The sequence below is a fragment of the Microchirus variegatus genome (genome assembly GCF_963457635.1).
Source record: "Microchirus variegatus genome assembly, chromosome: 3".
NCBI lineage: Eukaryota > Metazoa > Chordata > Actinopteri > Pleuronectiformes > Soleidae > Microchirus > Microchirus variegatus.
Genome location: NC_139804.1, coordinates 27889817 through 27917526, shown reverse-complemented (window position 1 = coordinate 27917526; position 27710 = coordinate 27889817). Strand labels below are relative to the sequence as shown.

General features: G+C 40.6%; 2 protein-coding genes across 2 annotated transcripts; one reads left to right on the top strand and one right to left on the bottom strand.

Moving 5' to 3' along the window:
- Positions 1–206: 206 nt before the first annotated feature.
- Positions 207–9389, bottom strand: fam168a (family with sequence similarity 168 member A). The gene is made up of 7 exons (XM_083886711.1): positions 9313–9389; positions 8535–8626; positions 4387–4467; positions 1469–1614; positions 1188–1374; positions 510–636; positions 207–292 (listed from the first exon to the last, which is right to left on the bottom strand). The coding sequence occupies exons 1-6, from the start codon at positions 9372–9374 to the stop codon at positions 524–526; spliced, it is 681 nt and encodes a 226-aa protein (XP_083742837.1). The 5' UTR covers positions 9375–9389; the 3' UTR covers positions 207–292; positions 510–523.
- A 13521-nt stretch (positions 9390–22910) lies between these two features.
- On the top strand, positions 22911–27492 carry kbtbd3 (kelch repeat and BTB (POZ) domain containing 3; the record flags this gene model as incomplete). Its single annotated transcript, XM_083886933.1, has 9 exons — positions 22911–23185; positions 23257–23422; positions 23953–24135; positions 24356–24529; positions 24608–24898; positions 25884–26126; positions 26209–26499; positions 26577–26726; positions 27370–27492. The coding sequence occupies 9 exons, from the start codon at positions 22911–22913 to the stop codon at positions 27490–27492; spliced, it is 1896 nt and encodes a 631-aa protein (XP_083743059.1).
- Positions 27493–27710: the final 218 nt, after the last annotated feature.

Genomic DNA, 27710 nt, shown 5'->3' with positions numbered 1-27710 from the left:
AATGACAGACACAGCAAAGGAAAATGAGGAAATAAAATAATAATAATAATAATAACAAAAAAAAAAAATAACCATACAAAATAAAAGTAATGACTGGTTGGCAAATAAACTGGAAAAAAACAAAAAGCAGCTTCTGTAAAAATGTTAAAGAATGTCGCGTAACAATAAAAATAATAGTAAAGTGGCTTTTGCACTTTAGTTTTGTTCTTGCAGACAGGTGCCGAGTTCCCATGGTTACCAGCGGGAGCCCGTGTAAGATTTGAGCAGTTGCATACGATGGTGGACTCCAGATCTGGTGAGGCAGAAGAAAAGAGGAGCAGACGTACACATTTAAAGCAAGCCTTTGATTTTAAAGATGGCGTCAGAAAAGTGAGGCAGCAGTTTTTTCAGTCAGAGAGAGAGAGAAAACAAGTGGAACAAAGAGAGGAATGAAAGAGGAGGAGGAGGAGGGGGGCGTGATGAACGCTTCAAAGAGGTGGATTAAAACCCGCAGCAGGGCAGAAACTCACATGATGGGTGGACTCTACCAGTGAGGTGGTACGTAGCTGTACCCAGGTGTCCCCTGGGGCCTGTAGGTTGGCACAGTAACTGGGTGTGCTCCAATTTGTGCGTGCTGGGGCGTTGTCAACAGAGTCCCTACAGGAAGTACACAACACCATGAATGAGCTTTATTCACTTGTAAAATGTGTCTGTGTGTTGGCTACACAGGCTTGTTTTTTCCCCCCCATTTCCTGTTAATGCTGCTGGAGTTGCAGTGATTGATTTTCATGCCGTGTTTGCATGTGTAGCGTTTCACTCCCTGTGTGATTTTGATTCATTTGAGGACCGCAACTCACAATTTTCTCACTTACTCTTTTGGTGTACAGTGTCAACATACACTGTCGTTCAAAAGTTTGGGGTCACCAATACAATTTTTTTTTTTGTTTTCCATTAAAACTAAAAAGAACCTTTGGTCAAATAACCAGCAAAACTGTTTTCAGCTGTGCCAACATAATTGAACAAGGGTTTTTCAAATCATCCAATAGCCTTCCAACACGATTAGCAAACACAATGTACCATTAGAACACTGGAGAGATGGTTGCTGGAAATAGGCCTCTATACGCCTATTAATTTACCGTACGATGTCAAGTAAAGATTACGACAAATTTTATATGTATAACTGAAAATGGATACTCGAGAGTTCCTACCTGCACTCATAGCCATGGTTGTCCCAGCTACCATCCCCATGGCAGCCATGCCGTTGTTGCGAGGAGCTTGTACGGGGACTGGGGCAGGGTAGAGGGCTGTGGAGGGGATGCTATTGGGCTGCACCACAGTGGTGTGATGGATCACATGAGGCTGAGCCGCATACACCGGCTGAGTATAGTACGCTCCCTGTCAAGGACACAGGAAAACACGTGTGAAGCCAAATGTGCATTGGTGTGCGCGAGTGTAAAAGCGTATTAGATAATTGAAATGTTTTTCTTACCTGTGCGTATATGTTCTGCTGAGGATAGGCACTGCGGATGGGGTACATAGCTGTCGGGTATGGGGTAGGGGTCGGGGTGTAGGGAGGTGGTGCACCATTTGACTGAGTGGGTGGCACTTTGTATGGGGTGCCTGCTGGAGTATATCCTGATAAAAGGGCACAGAAAGGGAAAGATAATTAATAAACTGAAAGAAAAAACAGATTATTTTCTTTAAAATATTTACAGTGCAATAAGCTGTAAGCATGCAAACAGCTGACATAGCATCAAGTGCCTATCAAATTCTGAATTATACATCATACGCGACCATAACTTTAATTCAATTAAGGTAGTGCTAATTGTTTTTTCAAGCCGTTTTCCAAAGAAATAATTGCTGCTTGGAGCAGAGCAGCATCAATCACAGCAGTCGAGATATATTGTCAGAGTCCAGTTTAATTCTAATTCCCATATCCTGCAGAATCCAGCAGATGGGGTACTGGTGCCACCTTTCCTTTTGATGTGGAGCTTGGAGAACATCACAGCCAAGGGGTTTGCGAGTCTTAGAATTGCTAATTTAGTCTAAACAGGAGGCTTATAAAAACAGCTCCTCTGCCTTGTGTAATGAGAAGCCAGTGAATTTTGAATTTTAAACTGTATTTATTTACTTCATTCAGGTAAGACAACTACTAGCTTCTAAATGTCTAGAAAGACACTATTCAAAACAGTGAAAGCATTTGAATCAGACTACGTTTATAACTGGGCTCTGCCCTCCAGAGCGCAGTACCTCTAAACGGCCACTTGGAGGAGCCTGAAGGTCAAACATGCTACTTGCTAGCTGCTGCCGCAGCAGCAGAGCTTATGAAAGCTTCTCTCTCACACAAGAACAAGTGAACAAAGAGATGCTGGAGCGGCTCTGTGTGTGTGTGTGTGTGTGTGTGTGTGTGTCTAAAACTGTGTGCATACATACCCTCGCACACATTCTTTGCTCTAACGTGCATGCAGGGCATTAGAGGACAATGGCGTGTGACAATTACACAAAAGCCCTGCTGACAGGAAAACAGTTTGTCTATTTATATGGTCTTTCGAAAAAATAATGACATTGACCAATACCGTTCTCATCGGACCATAACCTGCTCATCTGGGAAAAAAATAAAAATGTGAACCTTTTAATTTCACCATAAATTGAGCAAAAACGACATCCTCAGTAATGAGGTTTCGGTGGTGTGTTGTAACAAAGATGCATGTGCTTTGTCAGAGTCTACCTGATGTTTTGTTGAGGAAAAAACATAAAACCAAATTGGGGGAGGGGACGAGAGGAGAAGAGAAGAGAGGGGCTTCAAAAAAAAGAAAAGAAGAGCACAGATGAAATCTACAAACCCAACCAGGCTTGGTAAGATACTTAAAATTCAGAAGAATAGTGAACATTACTCTCCCGCTTAAAGAATGTCATACGTGTTTCCAGAAATTAATATTTCTCAAGTATGTTGTGATTCAGTCGATGCTTATACTTAGCAACCCTTTCGTATTTTACCATAATAACCATGTTTTCTTCATTCCTTCTGCACGTATATTAAAAACATAAAAGGTCCATCCTCTAAAGTCATTAAAAATTCTTCATTCCTCATATCCACTTATTCTAAACCCTGGTTTCGTTGTTTTGTGAAACATAACATGTAAACATTGTTGGTCTTCAAAGCCTAAACGTATGTATCATATGTATAATAATTGATTCTAGAGCTGAAACAATCAATTAATTGATTATTAAATTAATCGTCAACTATTTTGATAATCGATTAATCAATTTGAAGCTTTATTCATTATTAAAACAAGATTTCCGATTGTTTTCGTTTCTTAGATGTGAATATTTTCTTCATTTTTTTGCTCCACAAAACAAAGAAATCATTAAAAACTGAATCATTTTGCTTTGTGGACAAACACGAGACATTCATGAACATCGTCATTTCCAGGTTTGACAAACACTGATCAACCTTGTTTTTTGAACATCTTCTCACCAAACGATTAATCGATTACGAATATAATAGTTGGTTGCATCTCTAAAACTAGAAAAGCACTCTGAGAGCGCAGACCTCCGCCAAGGCAGCTCAGCCCCCCACAAAAATATATATAGCGACAAAAATAGTGATAGCAGGGCGCTGTTGCGCAAGCTAGAATGTAGACGCGTCTCAGACAAGGTCCCTTATTAAAACTTAATATAACTGTCAAAATAAGTAATTCCTATGTCTTGAAGTCATTTATACGTCCAACACCAAGTAGAAACTGTTTTAAAACTGCAATAACGGCGCCAAATACACGAAACAACAATGTAACACCGCTCAACCAGTCGACCGGCGATGTTGACCGCTGCGGCTAGCTAGGCTACCCCCCCAGGCCTTGACTAGCAGCAATACGCTCACATCGAAGATATTCTCCGACTCGCTCAACTCCCTCCAGGATTCAGTCTGTGGTGAGATTGGGGCGGCCCTTCAGTCACTGCGGGAGGATGTTAAGCTGGATGTTGCCTCGGTGAGGAGCGAGCCGTTGGCGGCTGTCAATAACCTGCAGGCCTCGTTAGCATCACATGATAACCGACTGAAGGAGCTGGAGAGGGCTGCCGACTACACTGGTGACTGTACTACCGAGCTACGCGCTACTGTGTACCGACTTCAACTTGATGTGGGGGAGCTGCGGGCAAAAATAGTGATAGCGTCTATGGATCACGCCCCAACATTTAATCACGTGTTCCTGGTCCCACTGCAGACATTTCCTGAAAAATCCTGCTAACAGACAAACAAACAAACAAACTCCGGCGAAAACATATACAATAAATGTGTATGTTTTTGTATTTTATAAATCAAGCCAGATTATAAAATACAATACAAACAATATCATGAAATGGTCTGTGTGTCTGTGTGCGAGTGTGTGTATATGCGTTGTAGCTCACCTGGTGGATACCCGGGACTGCCTGTTTGATACAGGTTGGGTGAATAGGTGGGGGCCGCGGCAGGGTAACCTCCTGGATAGCCTGTGGGACGTCACATCACAGGAGAAGGAATATTAGAAACCGTAACAGAGAGGACCACAAACACACGTGGACTATTTGGTTACAGTCATTAAAAAAAAAAACACGTCTGCATCAATAGAACACCAAAAATGGTGAGGTATGAAAATAAATTCAGAAACAGTAGCAATGCACATCCATGTGTGTGAATGGAGCTGCGCGCACAAACTCTCTGTCGTAAGTGCTCGAATACAAGCAAACAAAAGGTTTTTGACAGGAAAAAAAAAAACATATTTCACTCATAAAGAGATGACGGAACAATAGAGAGAAGAAGGAGGTGAAAAGAAGCAGCATTACGAGAAAATAATTGATCAAGTGCTGCTCTCTATAACTGACAGTCACATTGTTAAATCCAGATCCTTGGAAATAATGAGTAGTTTCTACTGTATGCACTGTACACATCAAAGTATTGTAATGTGGAGACAAGCGTGGTTTCTCATTCCAGAAACACTACAGCTGCTGCAGCACAGCTTCTTTTGATAGGTTTGACTATTCGCTTGTTCAATTCACCCTGTGCGCTAATCTTTAACTTTAAAATTAAACGATACAGTCATTCTCAGGGACTGGGTTCTATGACTTCACCAGTACTCAAGATTTAGATTTATATGATTTAAATAACACTGTGATTAATATACCAAACACTTAAAGTGTAACTCTTTACAAAACAATATTAGGTTTGAGTAACGGCATATATATTGTGACATAGAAAATGAGCTCATCTGAATACTGAAGACGAAGCTAAGTTGCAGCGGTTTTTAAAAATCTTGTTAAAAATATCTCAAAATTCAGTCTGCGTAACATTTAACATCGACATTCAAAACAAGTTTTGCATAAATGGAGATCAATATTTATGAAGTATTATATCATTTGAATGTGTCTGAGTTGAGTGCTTACAAATCAATTAATATACGAGACGGAATGTTGTTTACCAAAATTCATCTGTCGAATTCTCGCTGGGTCCCACATCCATCTTGTTTACAAGCAAAGGTAAACTAAAATCTAATCTAATCTTACTCCAATACATCTCTTTGCAATCTAATACACAATTTTCAACCTAAAAATGCATCATACCATCACTCACATTTTGCATTCTGTTCAGCGTATAACAGCTTTAAATAGATATAGAGAAGTGCACTGGAGCATATTAAACAACATTTAGGAGTATCTGGCAAAGTTATATTATTATGGAGCGGTCTGATTATCTCAGCTTCATGTTTACTTTTCATGTCAGGTTTCTTTTTTTAAAAAAAGGCATAAGATTATACATTATTGGTGTCAGATTACCGAACAAAACATGACCAGATTACTTGGATGTAAAAGTGAGAAAAAGCAACACAAAAGTCATCACTGTGTTTTTTCCACTTTCCCTCTGAGATCAGTCTCTGATGGACTTTACCATTGCACATATAAGCTGACATACAAGACTTTATAATCTGTGACCGTGCAGCCTTTTAGTGCATCTCATCAACTAGAGCCAAAATGTGTTTTTTCTTCCCATTGTATGATAACCATCTCAGAATATATCAGGGTTTCACTGTATTTCACAATTAAATGATAATATGGGCCTTTTGTGTGGGAGGTTGGCTCCGAGGCTGCATTTCCTGCACAGACTCACACTGTTCAGGGTGTGCTCTTGTATCATGCTAATATTCTATTCCGCTGTGTTCAGTTATGGTCTGGTAGCCATGGTACGGCACGCTCTCAGTCCAGTTAAAGGGCCAGACCGAAAGCATGGTAAAGTATGCAATGAAAGTGATGGGCAAGTAAGATTAGGCTTCCCTTAAGTCCACCTATGAAGGCTGTGTAATCAGACTTGCTCATAGTATCTTAAATGACCCAGCACACACATTCTGTACAAAATGTGAGCCATTGCGGAGTGTAAAAAACAACATCCCCCCCAAAACACACCGGTTGCGGAACGGATACGCTGCGAGTTGCAAGACTAGGGTTTACTCGCAGCAGTTGTAAACACTACAACAGTATTTCTACCGACCGAAGAAATAGGAGCACCATGGGCTTGCAACGATTCTCTCGATGATAAAGTTAAGCAAAATAAAATGTCATGTCAACACTGGATGTTTTATTCTGAAAAGTAAAGCGGATGTTTTATTTTCCTACTTCCTCTACCGCTCGTGCTGAATTCTGCTCAATTTACGCGGCTGTTGTGGCATCTGCCAGAAATAGAAGTGCTGCGTATACACTCTGACCTTCCGGACCTGACGCGCAACCGTTAGCAACCGGTATATTTTGGCGGTTAGTCTCCTCAACAAGGAAACACGGGCACTCCACCCTAGCTTCTGGTCAAGCAATTATTTTGCACATTGCACTTACAGATGAATTAAAGGCTCGGGCAAGGTCTGCTATATATTTTGTTATTTTTCATGTGTTTAGGGCAGGTGAAATATACTGTATATATCCATTTCGTGTCATTCTGTATGTTTCTTGTTATTTTGTGTACTGTAGGACCATAAAGCGGACCTAGAGTGGTCCTGTTGCACATATATGTTAGTTATGGAGGTCTACTTACATACATTAACTTGTTTTTATGGTCAAAAACCTCCTAGTTGCTGTAAACGCGCCAATTGAAATCCTCTTTTCTGACGCTGTTCCTGAGTCGCGATATTTCAGAGTGAACTCTCACCCCCAGAAGACAGAGTCTTGTGATTGGCTATTATAATACTATTCAGCACATCCGCTCTCAGAAACGCAGCTCCCAACCTCTGGAACGGTGGATGCACTGCTCCTCATTATCAAAACATTGTTTTAACAATGTTTAAAAATAGTTTCGTCACGACTCCCTGCTGCAGTCCCTTTTATGACTTTGACCCGGACTCAGACCCAGAGTCAGAAGACACTGTCGCTCGTGAAACACCTCCACAACGGACATTTTTCTTCTTCTGCGGTTCAATGCACGCAACCGGATGTGCCCAGACTAGTGCCCGAAGCAGGACGATCTGCTGCTCTGGAGAACCGGTGTTTACGTAACCGGACCGGGTTTTTTCAGAGATCTCGCTGAGCTCGAGATTACAATAAAACACAGCGATCTCAGCAGTGGCTGAAATGTTTTTTTAGAACCTTCAGGGCTTCTAAAACAAGGTAATGACGCAGATACACACTAAAAAACAGCGTTAATTTGAACTTCCGGTCTAGGTCCGCTTTAAATGCCATTTCTGTTCTATGCTGGGCAGCTGTTGTAGCAATTTGCCCAATTGATACTTCCCTGCAGGGACAATAAAGTATTATCTGCATTGAACTGTACTGGGCGCGCTAACGGCGTTAACGCATGATGCGTTTCCATGCCGAACGACCGGAAAAAGACGCGCATGACATCATGTTTACGTGACCCCCGATTGTTAAAATTAGTCTCTCAAGTAAGGCCATTTTTCATGGTGCTGCACCGTTTACTAGTTAGCTCCATTAGCTCGTTTAGCGCAGTTAGCGCGCCTACAGTCGAACGTTAGCCGTCTGTTAATTAAACGATAAAAGCAGCGCTACAAATAACCAGCGCACCTGCGTAGTGCATATGTGTGCCTCTGATTTTAAAGTTTATTGTTACTTTAACTCAGAGACTCATTTTAACAATCGGGAGTCACGTAACCATCGCGTCACACGCATCCTTTTCCGGTCAGCCGTCAGGAAACGCGTCATGTGTTAACGTTGACGCCGTTAATGTGCCCATTAATATGTATAAAATTTAGTAACATATTGGTAACCCTCATTGCATTTTCTGCCAAATTAAAATAATACTAATGACATATCACACACTGGACCTTTAAAGTATTCCTAGAAACATTGACTGTGTGGGAGATTTATATATACAATATATTATTGGTAATGATCTTTTATCATGGTACACGTGTTTTTTTACAAACCGAAAAAACTTACACATATAAAACTTTAAACTTGCACATATTCGATTAGAAGGATGGGTTTTTCTGTAACGGGCAAACATGTTTGATGCTTTTCCTCCTTTGCAAAAAGAGGCAAATCCATGCAGTGATATAGTGAATCATAATTGTCATTAGTTTTACCTGCAAAGGCCATGTTTTTGGGGTTTCCGTATGGGGTGCCAGGCTGAACGGGGCTGTAGACTGGATTCATAGCTGCAGCTAATCTGTTCTTGCTGAGAGAGAGAGAGAGAGAGAGAGAGAGAGAGAGAGAGAGAGAGAGAGAGCGAAAAGGAAAGTGAAGCAGTGGTGGAGAAGGGGGTAAGAGAAGATAAAAGGGAAAAAATGGAGGGAAGAGAGGCATAAGCCATGTAAATTGGAGAGAACGGTTTCATTTATCAAGCATACGCACACACATTATTCCCAAATTCAGAATCTTATGGCAAAAACCAGCTGAAGGATTTCACAAGCATGCAAAAAAAAATGAAAAAAATAATAAATCCAGCGCCACCTCAGGTTGGCTCAAAATAAGCATGTACTCAAGGTAGAGACTGAAAATCACATGAAGACATAATGCACTGAAAATAATGGTTTCCTGAGTGACATAAAATCCACTTAGCCAAACATTGCACGCCTGCCTTATTTTCACTACCGCAACAAAAAAGGCAGGACGGGCTCCACCAGCCTGGTTTCCACTGCACATGTAAACAGAGGAGAGGCCCCCCTTAAAGTTTAAGTGAGAAGGCCCTAATAAAAGAGCTGCGTACACTACATCGCTGATCACAAGTCTCAAAATGGTGACGAAAGAAGCCTCTATTATCTCAACTTACCTGATCATTGAGAATATGGGCATGGGACTCCGGACATGAGCGTTTGTGTGTGTGCAATTGGATGTTTGTGAGTGTGCATGCGTGCCCCGTACCTCTTGTGCGTGTCTGGTTGATACATGAAACTGAATTTGTCTGTGGGATGCCCGCTCGCCATTCTTGCTGTATGCAAATGAGGAAGGAGTGGAAGTGGATATGCAAATCTGAAATTAAAACAGCGAGAGGTCATGATTACAACGAACACAGGAAAAAAATAAAATAAACAGCAAAGGAAAAAAAAAAAAAAAGAGCAAGCACCAGTGCAATAGCAAATGGTTAGTGATAGCAGCAGGGGAGACGGTGAGGGCAGCCTGTCTGAGTGAGTGGCTGGACCTTTAATGACCAATAAATGCACTTAATAATCACAAGTCTCATCATCCTTATTATTGTCTGTAGTGTCTCCTACTGTTTAGTTGAACAATTATTGTTAGACTAGGGCTGAACAAGTAATTGTTTTCAAACTGAAAATGCAATTTGAAACAATACAGGCTACAGTTTAATTGTTCTATTTGTGATTGCTGTTTTATGTCAATTCATAAAATGTTAACATAGAACTCATTTGTAACTTCTTATCCTTGCATCAGACTATACAAGTAAAAACATTTTTTAATGGTGTCATGTGGACGTGGTCACAATTGCAAATAATTAATTTATTGCTTAGTTAATCGTCATCCATTTTGATAGATTTCTGATCAAGGTTTATTAACATTTTCTGACATTTTATTAGTGCTGGGCACGAGGTGAACGCACGTTAACACATGATGAGTTTCCATGACGACTGACCGGAAAAAGACGCGCGTGATGTCATGTTTACCGCGCCGCAACAGTTAGCTCCGTTAGCACCTTTTAGCCCCGGTTAGCACGCTCACAGTCAAGCTGGAGCAGTCTGATGATTGCACGAAAAGAGCAGCGCTACAAATAACCAGCGAAACTCTGTATATGTGCCTCTGTTTTTAAAGTTTCGAGTTACTTTAGCACCTCATTTTAACAAATCGCGAGTCACGCAAACATGACGTCACGCGCGTCTTTTTCCGGTCAGTCGTCATGGAAACGCATCATGCGTGCACGTTAACACGCCATGCACTACATTTTATGGACCAAACGAGAAAATAATCGACAGATTAATCACTTACAAAAAGTGTGTTCAAGCTCCATTATAGTTTGAATCTTTGACACAGTGAATGTTCATCCAAAGTCTGTTTTTAAAAAAAAAGCATTACACAAACTTCAAATATACATTTTTAAGCCACGATTTGTTTAATACCATATTGGTATGTTTATATTTAGGTGGTTGGTAAAGAGTGAAAAAAATAACAAGTCTGGGTGTCTGCAGTCTATCTTGAGCTAATTAAATAGTCAATACATGTAATTGTTCTTGCATGTATTTAACACATGCTATATTTTACATGTTGCTTTTTAATTGGCTGGGGTATTGTGGTTCTGTCGGCCTATACCACAATACCACAACATGGACATTAGCATCATGGTTAAAGACTCCCTTAATACACACCCAGACATATATACCGTGTATAGTACATGTATATAATGTGATGTGCTGCACATAATGTTGAATACAAGCAGCAAATAAAACATCAAGACAGCTAATGGAAAAGCACAACACACCCAGTGAGCAGGAAAGTGACAAAGAGCAAAAACAACAGGACGGAGAACAAAACATAGTACAAAAAGCAAGAGTCTTGCACCGGCGACATGAATAAGCAGGATTCAAGTACAAATGAGCCAGAACCAAAAGAGCATCGCACAAACACAGAGCCGAGAAATAAATAGAGGAATGGTGTGTGTGTGTGTGTGCGAGTTGTATGTCATTTGAGTTCATGTAATGTATGTAAAATTGATCGTAATAAACAGCAAGACTATCAAAACCCTTTCGTCAAACTCTGCTTAACTATCGTACGTAGATCTGTGATTATGCAAGACAAGCATCTTCACCATCATAACGCCTGGAGCAACACTTCACCATGGTAATGCAAAGCAGCACCCAAGAAACACCACAAACACTGATGTCAAATCGCCCTAAGACGCCAGATAACTGGATGCCAGCACTGCACATGGGTGTCATTACTGCAATTTGTATTTGCATAACAATTCCTCAAAAGACAGATGCACATCACAAAATAAAACTTGATTCAAAACCATAAAAATGACAGATATTCATGACATCGTCACATCTTATTAGCATTCAGCCTAGCGTCAGCGGCTGGTATTGGCGCATCATCTCATCGGCGAACCTGATCGGGCACATTTATGTTGGAATATAAATCTCCATTTAATGTTGCGGTACATGAACAAGATAAGCTCATCTTTGTCAAGTAATGCACAGCCTGCGTCTGGTAACGAAGTGTTGCCCTGCCTCTACCGCTCACGGCGAGAGCTGCCATCTGTCTTCAGTGAGCAGCAGTTAAGGTTTGTCCAAATAAGAAAAGGATGGTAATGATTATGGTCTGCACCTGCTTGTTTGGAAAGTGTGTGATGACCAATGGGGAAACTACGTCGATTCAGCTGGACATGCATGCAAAAAATTAGGAAAAAAAACTAACCTCTATTGGTTCATTAGTCAAACCCATGACACAAATTATTAATCTACATCTTCATCTGCTTTAATCATTTCTTCTGGCCTCTCTCCAGCTCCCAGCCTTCTTTCTTTTGTACTGCTCTTCAATTTACTCTTTATTAGCTTTCTCCTCCTCGGTTAATCCGTGCCTTTAGATGCAAATGATCAGCGTGGATAACGGCAGGACTCAAGCAAACACCAGTGGAATGGCTTCAAAGCACAATATCCTTGATTTTCCCAAAAAGCTCACAATGCAAATTTAATGTCCAACAAAGAACTCTGTGCCAAAACTATATGGAATATTTACTGTGCAGGTATTTGTCACTTATACTTTGCATTAACTGTGCACTCATCTCCATTCTGTCAAAAATGGGAATCAATATCATAAATGTTTTTGTGAAAGGACACTTGTTGACTACCGCTATTACTTTGACTTTTGACAATGTGACAAAGTGTCAATCCCTAATCCTGTGTTATTCTGCATCCCCGTCTTGTGTGATTTCTAACTCAAACCAAGTTGTTGTGTGCGTATGTGTTAAATATCCAGTAAAAATTACTAAAAATCCCTGTCCACATCGCTCCTCCCAGCTGCATCATACCAGAAAAGATGTCTTTCTTTGCGTAGTAAACATGCAATATGCCTGCCTCTGGCAGGTTTGTAGGCTGCTGTAGAAACACCAGGACAGAAGAAGAACATGTGAAGGGTTTATTCTAAGGTTATGACAACCAAAGCTTGTTTTTTTATATATAATAATGCAATTACACAAACAGCCTTACGGTAGTATATTCTATATCTGCCAATAAACCCTCCCAAATGTTACTCAGTGGACCTTTTGTGTGTAGAGTGAGGGGAACAATAGCCATTAACACAGACAGGTGGCTGAACTAGCTTCCGAGGTCTTAAACTGCAAACGTATACATACCCAATTACAGCTGTGAATAAAAAGGGATGTGTTCCTCCATTTCAGGCTGAAAAACCGTGTGTGTGTGTGTGTAGGCAACGGTGGTGTAAAGTGAATGGGTGAGAGCAAGAGGGACACCACAATAATGTGTCTAATGAGCTTGTGTGTGAGAGAGAAAGAGAAAGAGATGCAGAGAATGACAGAACAGCATGTGATGAGTCCAACCACAACTCCCTTTGTTTTTGTTGGGGGGGGGTTGGTGATGAGGTGCTCTAGGCTGTCAAATACTAAAAAAAAAAAAAAAACAGAAAACCTTCTGCTCAGCAGGCCACTATCGAGGGTTGTGAAGCAGCATTCTCTAGAGGACTTTCACCATACAGAGGAATATTTATTTATAGAGCAGGGTGTAAAAGAGTGGATTGTCTACACATCTCTGTGGCTTGAGAGCATTTAAGGTGCTCGAGGCACACTTCAATGAGAAAAGAACAACCATTTCACCGAAAAACTTGAACAAGACGCGGCGCCTGCTGCTACCTCCACTCACAAAGATACTGTGAACTTGGATGATTGGCAACGCTCACAGACAACATATTGAATCATACACGCCAAAAATAAATCTGCACATTCTAAGAGCCAAAGATGGATTCAGTTCATCATTAGCTGGATAGGTTTAAAAATGATCGACACATCCGCGCAAGCTTACCGTATCCTGATATTTTACCCATGTCACCTTGATTCAAACACGCCCGACTTCAAAAAAAGGCAGAGTGCAGCAGCGTTGCATCTCCTCCATCAGTCAAAGGACAGACACTCTGGCACTGCTGATCAAACTGCGTGTGATGTGAAGCACTTCCACTTATCTGTTGACAGCTATTATACCTCTCTGTAGGTCATGGCAATCAAAGCAGTGTCCATAACAGTTTGCTATCCTCTATATGGACAAGCGTCTCACACTTCCATTTTGCCCCCCCCTTGACGGCTGGTTTGACACCATGCTGCAAAATCACAGTTGCGATATGCGTAGGGTAGCATTTTGGTAGCAGATTTGTCAAGATTTCCTCTCTTAAGTGTGATGTCTTTCTCCATTTTCCGTAGGTTTAAAGGGGTCTTTTCATGATATTTATAAAGCTATAATAAGTATTGACTAAACCAAATTGAAAATTAAAAAGGTGCATTATTCCAAAACGTATCTTCATAAAAAAAATAATTTCATTATATTACCAACACAGTTATTCTGCTTATCCACTTGACGTCAGGTTTCTCTCCGCCTCCCACATGAACACACACTCACATACAGCTCAGGGATTCATTCATCATCGCCACGAACATTATTAAGGAGAGCTTACCACACATTGGCTGAATTGAGTTATTCCTCGAGTCTTTGTGAAGCTCAAATTCTGTTACAGGGAGTTCATTTGGTGTGATCTCACAAGATATAGCCTCAAGGCCACTGTAAAAAAAATCTGTGTGCTAATAGAGCTGGGGATTGTGTGTGTGTGTTAATATTCTGTGTGTGAATTACATAAAGTGGCATTCACATCTTGGCTTTTTTTTACAAACTAAGATCATGCCAAATTATTGGCTTATGAGTATGTTAATGTTTCAAAAACAATAAAACTGGCTACCTTTTCCATAAAGGGAGATTCCTGCAGCCTGAGGGGGAGCAGAAGATGTATTAATGAGGGAGGAGGAGGTGAAGAATTGTGAAAGGATAACACACACACACACACACACACACACACACACACACACACACACACACACACACACACACACACACACACACACACACACACACACACACACACACACACACACACACACACACACACACACACACACACACACACACACACACACACACACACACACACACACACAAAGAGCTACCATTCCTAGTGAACACATACAATACAACACAACCCCCCCGCTGACTATCCTCCCACACAATACCTCATCAGGCATCTACTCTTTAAGCAACAAATCAAAACCAGTGGGCATTATCACACTTCAGCACAGGAGAGAATAGAACATAACAGCTTTTTTAATCCTCCAGAAGCAAAGCACTTTTCACTTGGGTCAGATGAAGGGGAGGGAAAAGACAAGGGGAAAAAACTGCTGTGGTTGAGTAAAGAGCTTCATTGTAATATATTCTGTTAAAGACCAATCAAAAACTGACATTAAAAAAAATGGTGGCATAAAAATGAGTTACATTCCTGCCCAGGAAGATCGTTTCATGCCATTCTTCTAATAGCCAGTGTAGTCAAGACCTTTTAAAATGCCCTTGGACAGTCAAACGCAAACACTTTGCTTCATTTGCTTTTCCTGCAGCATTGATCAGACAACCGGAGACATTAAAGGTTTGTTTTATTTGGATCTGGAAAAAAATATTTAAATTATCCGACAATGCACAGATAATTTAACACTTATGAGGAAACGATGGAACGGACAGCTTTTTCCAAGTAATGAATTGGCATCAAAGTCCCTTCAAACTTCAACCCAGAGAGAGGACTGCAAACAAAAAAAAAAAGACAAAATGTGACAAAAACATCACCTGCATTGAAGAAATTCAAGCTTCAGGGTTGACATAAAAACGGGTTCCGGTGCTTTTAATATGCCAGCAATCAAACCAACAGCATGATATCGAACAAAAGCACAGGCCGGAATGACAGGCCGACTAATAGCGCCTTGCTATCAAAATCGGAAAAAAACATTCATATTGAAGTCCACAACTACATCCTTCTTACTGCAACATTAAAAGGCAGTGACTGAATCACAAACGCCCCGTCTTCCACACAATCAGACCTGGCCCATACCAATGAGCTTCTCACAGCTCTGTGCTATTTTAGATCCAGGACAGCTTCTACCCGTTTTCTCTGTGCCGACTACCTCCTCCTCCTCTCTTCTATATTCTATTCTCCTTTTCCAAAATCATCTCATCAGTCACACATCTCATGGGTCTGCATCCCTGGATTATGTGTCAGTACTGTGCCAGTCCACTGAAATGGAAATTCTTTAATAAACAGGGTACATACTGTATACCATGAAGGGAATACCCTTCAGCATTGACCATTTATTAATGCTTCCCCACATTGCCGTATAGTTACTATGAAATTGAGGGATAAGAGACATTGGTACACGTATGTGGACCTATTTTTCAATTTAATATCAGTGTAAATGAAAGGCTTCACACCCTGTATTAACCTTGCAAAAGCTGCATGTTCATATTTTGGTGTGAGACGGCTTTAAAATTATAATTTGATGCAGGGAGAATTCTAATTTATGGTGTACAGAGAAAACTAGTAGTGAATTATGTGGGATTAGATGAAATGCAGACAGTGGTGGATAAAGACAACACGCTTTTAGGAAGGTCTTAGTTAGACGTTTTCTTTGCCCAAGTTTCCTGAAAAGCGGATCGTCTAGTAATACAACTTTTAATGAGTTCTTACTGCAACAAGGGAATTACAGCACTAATATTGTGACTGCAATGTACTGGAAACAAGCCTAGAAGTCTATAGCGATGCTGGCTGCCAATGAGACACACAATTACACACCAGGAACAGAAATTGTTGGATGAGGGACAATTCAAAAACAAAGTTTGTCTTTTGATATCAATAAAATACTCAAAACATTTTCTCTAAAGAGCCAGAAAACCCTTTAGGGCAGGGGTCTCGTTCTCAAATTACCTGAGGGCCACTGAGCATTTAGTGAGGTCAGGAGGGGCCAGTCAAGTGAAAAGTCCAAACTTTTTTGGGAAGAAGCAAACTGTTCAGTATGGGTGTGCGACATGATTTCTAAGTACAACAGGATATTCCTTCACCATGTTGAATTTTTTTGAGGATAGTTCACAGAATTTCAATATAAAACCATTTATTTTGACATGGATGCAGTGGGCCTCATTAAATCAACTGGAGGGCCGCAGGTTAGAGACCTCCGCTTTAGGGTCTTGAGTGAAAAACTAGTTAAAAGGAAATAACAATGGAGCTCATTTTCCATAGCAACAATGTCCTGATCACATGGGGGGGCTCCAACTTCATAAACACATGCACCCTGACGGGTGTATAAGTGAACAAAACACATCTAGCGCAATTATAGAGCTTTATGAGCGAGTACTGGCCATGAGGAGATATTACCAGCACACAGGCATTACTGCCTAGGGTGAGGTGGGCGACAAAACAAGACCACAATATTATATTATATTTAAAAAATTTGCCCAGGAGCAGAGGAAAACCCTTCTACGCCATTTCATAAAAGCACAGGTGTTACTGGTAACTTTGGCCATGCAAAATGGACATTCACATCACAGATTGTAAGAATTATCTATTGAATAGAATACTGAACAAACACCGTTTTCTCAGGTGCACAACCTGAGTAAACAAAATGTGTTGCTTTCAGATAAGTTGGATTTGTAATTATTTGCCCCCCCAATAGTCATATCCAACTTTATAGAACTAATGTAATCTGAGAAAGGGAATTATCATCACCCCAAAGTACTTGCAGGACTGTTAAGCTAAAGTAAAAAAAAATGATATGCTGCCATAGCTGCTATACAAGTACAGTTCCCAACAACGTTCTAAATGCAAATCGTTGCATATGAAAAGTTTTAACTTACTTTTCAATGTTATCATTGCTCACATTCGTTAAATACCAACAATATGACAGTCAACTCCCACTATTAAGATTGGTATGTCCATCTACTGTCATGTGTGCATTTTATTTTATATAATTATACAAATTAGAATCAAAAATGTATTCAATAAACAAGCCTGGTGAATATAAATGAAGCAGTCAAGTTGTTTGGTCGGCCACGATCGTTAATGAAGAGCTCTCTGTGGATCCTTCTTATAGATTTTCAATTAAAAAAAAAAAAAGATTTGGGAGCTGAGAAAAAAATATTTTCTATCCATATATCTGTGTGGGGCATTAATTGTCTGTATATGTATCAAAAGCTGTTCATTAATGTCTTTGTGTGCTTGTACTGCAGGGTGCTGCATTCAAGCACCAACATGGTGGAACTATTGTCATCAGTGCCCATAACATTGGAGCTCATAAATATTCATATTATCTTCAATCATTTAGGCCAGGGACCCGTTGCGGATGCTTATTGGCACAGATTTGCATCATGATTGACGACAATAGATTCAAACGTTTGTTCAAGAGACCAATTCAACCACAAATTCTGTTATTTTAATCCTCTCACCTGCCTGAACATGTGCACATGTGCACACACATTGTCATACGTCACTATCTGTGGATCGTTTCCTTCAGAAACCATGTTACTGTTGCATGACTTCGAAGAAGTAATTTGGCACAGAAAGTCTGTCGAGATACTATAACATGTGCCATTACAAAAATTACTAAATACGATTAATTCTTGTTGGAAAAAAAGACATGTGACATCACTGGACGATATAAATGTAGTTGCCCAAAAATGTAATTAAAAATTAAGCGTTACATCAAGTTACATCATTATTTTACACAACAACAAGATTTTAAAGTTTTATTTATTAAAAAAAAAAGACCCAGCCTTCAGTCTGTTCCCACTACAAAGACAATGGGGAATCTTGCGTTGCATCTGTGAAGTTGATTCACCCTCTTGTTGTTTGCTGTATGCAGTGAAAATGTCACAATAATGTGCAAGAATATTATTTATTGATCTGATAAAAACTAAAAAAAAAAAAAGAAAGACTCAGGGCATTGTCAACAGGGAAGGTGCAGCGTGATAAACACCACCAAAGTCTGTCAATAAGCTGATGGAGAGTCTCCCACAACAATGCATATGCCCTTCAGGGTTATATGCACTTTACAATACAGAGATATAGCAGTATAAAACAAAACAGAGCTTGTTGATAGAGGAGAGAGAAATATGTTGCTGGTTTTGTCTTTGAGGGAAATGTATTGAATGTCAACACAAGACTATTGGTAGGCCATCTTATAAAAAATGGAGTGGATATACTGGAAGGAGTATGTATAACTTCTTAAATATTCTTGGGTGCAGTTTCTGAGCAAAACATTCGCTCAAGAGATGGACTACTATTAATGGCCAACAATGTCATGGGGTTTTCATCTTCAAATAAAGTAAATTAATTGTTCATCACTAAATTTCCAGCTGCTTCCACCATGCAGATGCTCTCTTCTGCCGGCAGCGTCCATAAAAACCATGTTGGTCATCAAACTGTGGGACTGGTAGCTGGACAAGATCCACCACCAAACTGCCTTCTGTCCGTGTTTTGTTCATAGATCTGTGATGAGCTTCTCATTAAGTTGCTCAAACCACAGGGGGAATGAAGTGCTCGAAAGACAACAGTCCGTCGCAGAACCTCGGACTCGCGTAACATTAAGTGACTCAAGCTTTCGGTGCAGTGACAGTTTTATGGTCGCATTGTTCCGCCCACCATTCATGCTCAAAACATGCCAAAAACCCACTCCCCCCCTCCTCCTCTTTTCCTCTAACATGGCAGACAATGGTCACCTCAGACTAAACATTAAACTAGTGAACACAGATATAGAGCACACATTAACATCACTTGATTGTTTTGAAGTAGTACTAGTGCAAAAGTACATATATGGTGTTTTTGGGACACACGAACATAAAATTTGAGTGGATTTCTCCAGGTTGACAGCCGTCTTTGCCACCAATACAACTTCTACTTGGAGACACAATTTTGCCAAATGCTTCTTGGTTTCACACAATATTTATAATTATTATTTCTATTTCTTTTGGTAAGTAAAATCAAACTTATTTAGTAGTGTCTCAGAAATCCCTTTAGAGTGATAAAGCTATTGAAATGAAAAGGGATTAGTAATCAGTGACTAAAGCAGTTACCCCCACTTAAAAGAGAGACGATCATTTGCCCCTGTATTGTGACAGAAAGTAAAGCAACACCGTGTCAGCTGCTGCAGCTCTACTTATGACAAAAAGGTGACAAAAAATGTGAGCAGGAATAATTCAGATCACACAATCTTTACTGTTATATTTCAGTGTAAATTGAATAACTTTGTCATACAAAACAAGCTCAGTTCAAAGTGGGTTCTGAACTGTGCATTTGTCTGACACTTAATAGACTTATCAATTCAATACAGATTATACAGATTAACAGATAATGATCATCATTAGCTGCAGCTCCAACTGCAAAATTGATGGCACCATGGCAGATCTTTAAAATTCTTTATCTGGCTGTATTCAATCTTTAAAGAAAAGTATGCTTGTGTACAGCCTTTGTAAGTAATGTGCAATGCTGTGCTAAAATCACCTAAACTCAGTTTACAAGCATACTTTTTTTTTCACCCGATATTACTACTAATTATTTATAACAATATTTTTTGTAATCTATGAAATATATTCAAGTAAAGGGAATATTCTTCCTGAGCAGTGGGGTTAGAATTCAAGCAAATTCCCAGGTTCATTATTATTCACACAAAATTCAACACAAATCCCATAGCTTCTTCTTCTTTAAAAAGAAAAAAACATTATTCATGTTTTATTTTTTGTTTAGCCTTTATTTCACTAAAATGTAACCAAGCTCAAGTCACTAAATGATACGTGTTATGTAGATGCAAACACAAACACTCAGTTTTCTACCTTATTGTTTATATATGATTAAAAAAATGTTTTGCCCGTCTAGGTATGTAGTTTCGCAATGTTATTTTGTGTATGATTCTATATATTATAGGATGTTTTTTTAAAGGTATTCCGCTTTGCAAAATGGAATCAAATTATACAGACGTCATCAATTATTTTGAGCAGCGAGTAAGAATGGCGTGTATAAAAACTCTGCTGGAGATAAATTAGTTCCACACCGAAATGCAGTTGTTTAGTTCGTAACCGTGGCTGTAGCCTGCAGCACACTGCGCACTGTGTACAACCATTTGTGTTTTCCACCATATCAGTGATTAATATGTTGTTATGTGCATCATAGAACGGCATGCACTGGCGGTGCACTTACATTCCACCGATAGTCAGCAACGATAAAACAGCCATGGCTGGACAAAAACGGTCACACTCAAACAAGCTTAAGACACCATTTTGAAAATCCACCGATTTCTAGATAACAACTCCCGAGATGCCATCTTGCCAATTATCACCAGATTAGCATTAGCATCGGGTATTCGACCATTCCGAGGCAGCCCGTGCAGGAATCTGTGCGAGTCACATAATACGAACGTTAGCTTAACTTGCAAGCTAGCCTGAAAAGACAACCGCTAACGCGCCGTAGCATCCCCGCATCCCTCAACACGCTGCTAAAATTGCTAATTAGCGTGCTAGCTGAAGTACTGGAAGGCAAATGGCAATTACAAAAACACCCACACTGGGTCAGAGCAGCGTGCACCGCCACAACAGCGACCAGTCATCAGCACCTAACCGCAAAATACTCACGGTAAAAACCATAAACGTCCGGGCAACTGATATCAGTTTGATTCCGCTATTTGGAGCTAGCTTGCTTAGCTTAGCCCGCTAGTTCCCCCACTGTAGCCACCAGCACGGAGGACAATTGAAGAGATACGAAGGAGGAAAGAAAGGGTAGAAAAAACGAACAACTACCAGATCGACACATAAACAATCCTGCCATCCATAATAAATAGTGGACGAGACTCACCAAAGTCACTCGGTGGAACAAAAGAAAAAGATTCCCCTTGTGTGTACGTGCTCACTCTCTTGTGCCTGCTTTGCTCTGATCGGGTCGGTTGCGGACTGGCTCTGCTACAGCAGCGTTTTGTTGGGCCAGTAGCGCTGGGAAGACAGCTTTCACCCGATGAGACGGCCACTGTGTGGGGGATGGGGATGCACTGCCGGGAGGGAGGGAGAGAGGGAGAGAGGGAGGGAGGGATGCAGGGATGCAAGGAGAGAGGAGGGGGCCCAACCGACCTAACGATGACTTAACAGTGTAGAGGCTTTAACAATAACAACAGCAACACCATTAATACAATAATAATATGGGCTCAGTGTCTGTTTACATTTACATTATATCACATCGCAGTACCTCATATTATTATCGAATGTATACAATGCAGTTATAATAGTAATCTAATGTATATAATATTGGGAAATCGCACTGTTGTTGTGTGTTAGGGATGCACCGGACGATCTCTTTTCATAATGGATTAGTCAGTCAAACACAAATTGCTGTTTTCCAAACTTCACATTTTTTTTACTCACAGCAAAGCAGCGCCATCGCATGGTGAGGTCATACAGTGCACGCCATTGCCTCGGTTCTCTGGTTGGATACGGAACAACAACAATGCCTGATGCAAGTATTGCAATCTACACTCAGACATCGTTTTTGGTGTTGGTTTGGTGTTATTACACAGAACTGCATGCATGTGTTAATGCAAGACGTGGACAAAGAGTGAAACATCTGACAGTTTAACCCAAGCACAACATGATATTGTTTTGTGTGAAGCAAAATAAAACTGTTTTTATTATACTGAACATAATAATATTAATTCAGGGTTATTTATTTCAGGACCGTTGTGTTAGACTGTAATGATATTTGCTCCGTGTTTCTAATAAACTCCCAACAGAGCTCATTCTTAATTCTTAATTTGCTTCCTTTCTGCTTGTTCGTGAATGTTCCCACGAGTGCGATTCATTTGACAAAGAAGTAATAGCGGACCAATAACAGAGAACTACACTTCCCGGCTGCCACTGCGCCTACCTCTGCCGCAAACAAAGACAACCGTATATGCTCGCGCTACTCGAGTAGTTTGAAAGCTAGAAAGAGAAAGAAATAAACTCAACCAAACAGAGCAGCTTTAGCAAAGATGCTCTTAACCACGAGAGTAACCGCAAAACTCAAAAGTGTTTGCAAATCCTCGCGCGATTTCAAGCTTCCGGAAGTTGGAATGGCATAAGAGAGCTGTCCGAGGTGCTGACACTGTGAGTCGTGCTCGTCCTGCTTCAGAACCGTAGATCGGTATGTTTGGCCTGTATTGTTGTATTTACACGAACCGGATCTTTAACAATGAAACATCTTCTAAGTTTTTTTAATATCTTTGTTTAGATCTGAATAATTTGGTATCTAGTATTGTGAACTGTTACTAAACTAAACTGTCCTCAGTATCATGTTTGTGTTGTAGAGTGGAGTAGACTTGTTTTATAGGCTACATTCTTTTTTCTTACTTCTTACCACCTCCTTTTCACTTTCATACACATTCTTTTTTTTTGTCCAAATTAGGAAAGATGGATGAAAATCAAGAGTCATCCCCTCGCATCACCAACAGCTACCATGTCAGCAACAGCTCCACACACAGTCAACCTGGCAGTGCTCCACAATGCAACGGGGCCCCAGAGCATCGGACCCTGCTGCAGGCGTCCGAGTCCCACGGACTGCAGCTCCTGGGAACGCTCAGGTCACTGAGGGAGCGGGGTTTGCTGTTCGACTTCACCATAAAGGTCCAGGAACGCACTTTTCCCTGCCACCGTTGTGTTCTTGCATCCTGCAGTGATTTCTTCAGGTATCTTATCTGTCTGTCGGTCAGCCTGTCAGTCTGTCTATTTATCTAACATGTGACTTTTGTCTGTTTAGGGCTATGTTTGAGATCGACATGCGAGAGTGTGGCGATGGGTCAGTGACTCTGGGTAACCAGTGTCCAGTTGCGGTGGGTTCCTTCCTGGACTTTGCATACTCTGGAGAGGCGCTCATTACTGACAGCAATGTAGACGTGCTGTTTCAGCTTGCCTCCTTTCTACAGGTATAAACACATAATACCTACTAAACATCTCTACATTCCTTGTCATTTCTTTCACGTTTCATAAACCTGTACACTAACATGGTTAGCCTGGCACAAGTCTACACTGCTGCTTAGTCAATTAATAGAACATTGACTACATGTGTTAGCCTCATCTTTAAAGTGGTAATCTCAACATTTCTGTTCCAGTTAAATTGGCCAGTGTGGTTTAATCATACAGGCCACAGGATGCTGGAGGGAAGCACAATCTGTCATATTAATAAAGAAGTCAGGCCAGATTTAACTTCTCATTTTCTGCGAACAATTGTGGTTCTGAAGAAAATGCAGGCGCAGCAACTTCATACAACATGTTTGTGGTGACATCACAGCCGAACCATATACTGATTGCACCAACTTCTCGCTGGGCCATAGGCTCAGTCACGATTGAGTTACATCAGCATTAGATATTGATTCAACAGACATTTATTGAAATGAAAATGATGTTCTGGCATGTAGCTCTTTTAACAGGTCTATTTACCGTGTGGTCTGTTAAGGTATCAGTCCTGTCCAGAGCATGCAGTGACTTCCTGATAGGAACTATGGAGCTTGGCAACTGCCTGGCCCTCTTGTCCCTCGCTGAGGCCTACGGCTCGACCTCGCTCCTCCAAAGTGCCAAAGAGTTTGTGGTGCAGAACTTTTCTGAGCTTTCCAAAACCCAGGACTTCCTGGACATGCAGGTGCTGCTCAAGAACCAAGTCATAATGTCAGAGAAGCTTCAGTATGAATGAATATAGCTTATCTTAATGAAATCCATACATACTTTTGTTTACTTTATCCATGCAGAGTATAAATCTTGTTAACTTAATGTCCAATTCCTGTGGATTGATAACGCATCAAATTGATTTATTTCCTTCACACAGGGTGCACAGTATTTACCGATTCATTCAATTCTTATAGGTCAATGTGTTGGAGCAATGCCTACAATCGGATGCTTTGAACATGCAGAGTGAGGAGGAAGTGGTGAGGTCACTGCTTAGATGGGTACGATGCGATCTCCAAGCAAGACAGAAATTGTTACTAGGATTGTTGTCACTAACCAGACTGCATCATCTACCTGCATCTGCACTAAAGGTATAAAGACAATGCATGTATTTGATTTCCTGCAGCTTGTACTTTTAAGATCCTCTCATCTTTTACCTTCTCTTTCAGACCCCGTGCGATTCGGACACTCTGCTCTGCAAGGACGAGTCCTGCCTCGCCCTACTGACAGAGGCGCAAAGCAGACAGAGTCAGCACAGCGGGCTTCTCAGTGACGCCCGACCAGCCACCACGCAGAGCTACATCTACATCCACAAAACAGAGGAGAACGGGGAAATCCGCCACAGCTTCTGCTACTGTCTGGAAACAGACCAGTGGAAAGAGCTGGAAATGGGGCAAGGAAAAGGGACGAGCACATTTCCAGACCCACCGGGATCATACCTGACCAGCTATGCCGAGAAGGTACATTTTTAGGGATTGAATGGTTGTGACCCTTTAACATGAAGTAATGTCATAGTAGTGTGTGACCCCCTTATTGTCCAAGTTTCTGTCTGTGTTTGGTAGATTATTAATCAATTACTAAATTAATCGTGAACTATAACCAATAATCGATCAGTTTGAAGGTTTTTTCATTATACAAACAAGATTTCTGATTGTTTTAGCTTCTTAAATGTGCAGATTTTCTTTGTTTCTTTGCGCCAAATAACAAAGAAATCATTAAGCTCAACATTATAGTAGTGAATGAACCCAAAGTACACTCTTAGAAATAAAAGTGCTAAGTAGAACCATATAAGGTTCTTTGGCTTGTCCTAATGGGACAATCTTTTTGGCTCCAGGTAGAACCTTTTTATAAAGGTTCCACCTGGAACCCTTTTAAAACCCTTTATTCGGCTTCTCTGGATCAAAATGGTTCTTACTGGTTAGTGTTACCAAAAACCCTTGAAAAACCCTTTCTTCAGGAAAGGGTTTTACAGAAGCAAATGGTTCCAGGTAGAACCTCAGCCCTTGTAGAAGGACCCTTTTGGAACCCTTATTGTGTGTAGAAAAACATAAACCTTGTATACTTAGATATTTGTTGATTCCAAAGCGTATCATCATCATTATATTCAACAACATTCCAATCCAATCCAACTTTATTTATAAAGCACTTCAAAAACAACAACAGCTGAAACAAAGTGCTGTACATCAGAGATAAATAAATAAAACAATAAAACTATAAAAATACTGTAGAAAATATGAAAACAGCACACATAAATAGGTCACTGAATAAACCTATCTAAAAAATAGATTAAAAAAACAATGTCTCATACAGGGTTGAACGCCAAAGAGTAAAAAAAAAACATGATTGCACATTGCATGTTTTCCTTCATGCAGCACTATTTTGACATTAATTTCATATCTACATATGCTTTCATATATATTTAACTGTCTTTTAACTGGATTTTAGATGTTTGTCACAGGTGGCTGTCGTGGAAATTGCTGCAGAGCGATTCGTCTTCACGTGGCAGAACCGTTTCACGACGCCACTGACGAGGTTTGGTGCTTCTGTCCTGTGACTCTAACCTGCTCGCCTGCACCGGTCATGCTGAAGCCCCGCACCATGCACACAGCGGTGACCTGCCTGGACCGAGTGTACGTCATTGGGGGAAGGACCACGGGATCCAGAGTGGGGGCTGCCAATTTGCTGGAGGTTTAACTGTGCTTTGACATAATTCTAGTCAATGCCAGATTGTTGTTCTAAATTTTAACGACAACTCCTGTTATTATACCAGGTGGAATCTTATAACCCTCTGACTCAGACCTGGTCCTCGGTCAGCCCGCTGCCCACTGCCATCTTTTACCCTGAGGCCAGTGCTTGTGGCAGTGTTATTTATACTCTTGGATCAGAAGTGGAAATCACAGGCTCCTTCAACCCATCACTGGACTGCTTCTTCTGCTACGACACTCAGCAGGACCAGTGGAGCCGCCTGGTGGCAGAGTTTGGTCAGTTCTTCCACGCTACACTGGTGAAAGCCGTATCAATTCAGAATACACTGCACCTGTGTGACCTGTCCACTTACAAGGTTGGTCACTGCATTGTCAGCACTGTTACTGTTTTTTAGCACATAAGATTTTACATTTAATTTTTTTTGCCATCTAGGTCTATAGTTTTTGTCCTGAGACCTGTGTGTGGAAGGGTGAGGGCTCATTTGAGTGTGCTGGGTTCAACGCTGGAGCAGTTGGTATGAAAGACAGAATCTACATCCTGGGTGGAGATTACTCTCCTGACGAGATCACTGATGAGGTTCAGGTATGAAAGAAAAATCATATTTTTTTTATTATTTTATTCACACAGAAGCTTTGTATAAGTAGTTTTTCATGACTTAAAGGCACCATATGTAAGAATGTGGCCAAAAACAGTTACTACACTCAAATTCAAAATACCAAGGTCTTTTCGGTTTCGTTTTCTCTGCCTTTGTAGCTCAGACGTACTGACTCTACTGACTGCAATGATTGGTAGACGGCAATAGGTAGCGCCACAAGCCAAAACATGATTTCAAAACATAAACATGATTTGCAGTCTGCAAAAGATTTTTTTAATGCGAATATTTTGTCTGTACTGTTGTTTCTTGGTGAGTTCAGTTTGTTATATGAACATTATTCATGAGTCTCTGTGACATATTAGGAGGATTTTATGGCCAGTTGCTTTAGATGTATTACATAATGCACCTTTAAAGGAGAAACCAACCTGATTTGTTAACAGATTTTCCAATTGCAAAATGTATCTTTGCTGTCAAGAGCGCTAGCAATGGCTCTTTCTTTAGCCCATTGCTAAAGAAAAAGTTATTTAATACGATATATATGTATACATTGCATGTTTTTATCTTCATGAAATATCCAATTCCTTGTGAATATTATTTGCTCATTCACAATTTCTTGTTGCCGTGTTGCAGGTGTACTACAGTGGGAGGTGTCAATGGGAGGAAGTGGCGCCCATGCCCAGAGCGCTAACTGAGTTCCACTGCCAGCTCATCAGCTTCAACAGACACAGAGACCCCTGGAGCGCCCCAGCATGATACACAGTGGTCACATGATTGTTTACAACTGCACACCAAATGTGGCAATGGATGTACGTGTGTGTAACATGATGTAAGCGTCCATGCATGAAGAAATGAGATGAGTCTTCCCTGCCTTTCAAACCTTTACGCATGACGGACACGAAACACCAACAAAAGGTTAAAAGTTTGTGTTCTATTAACGCCACATCTCTTACCGATGATCATAAGAGGACCTG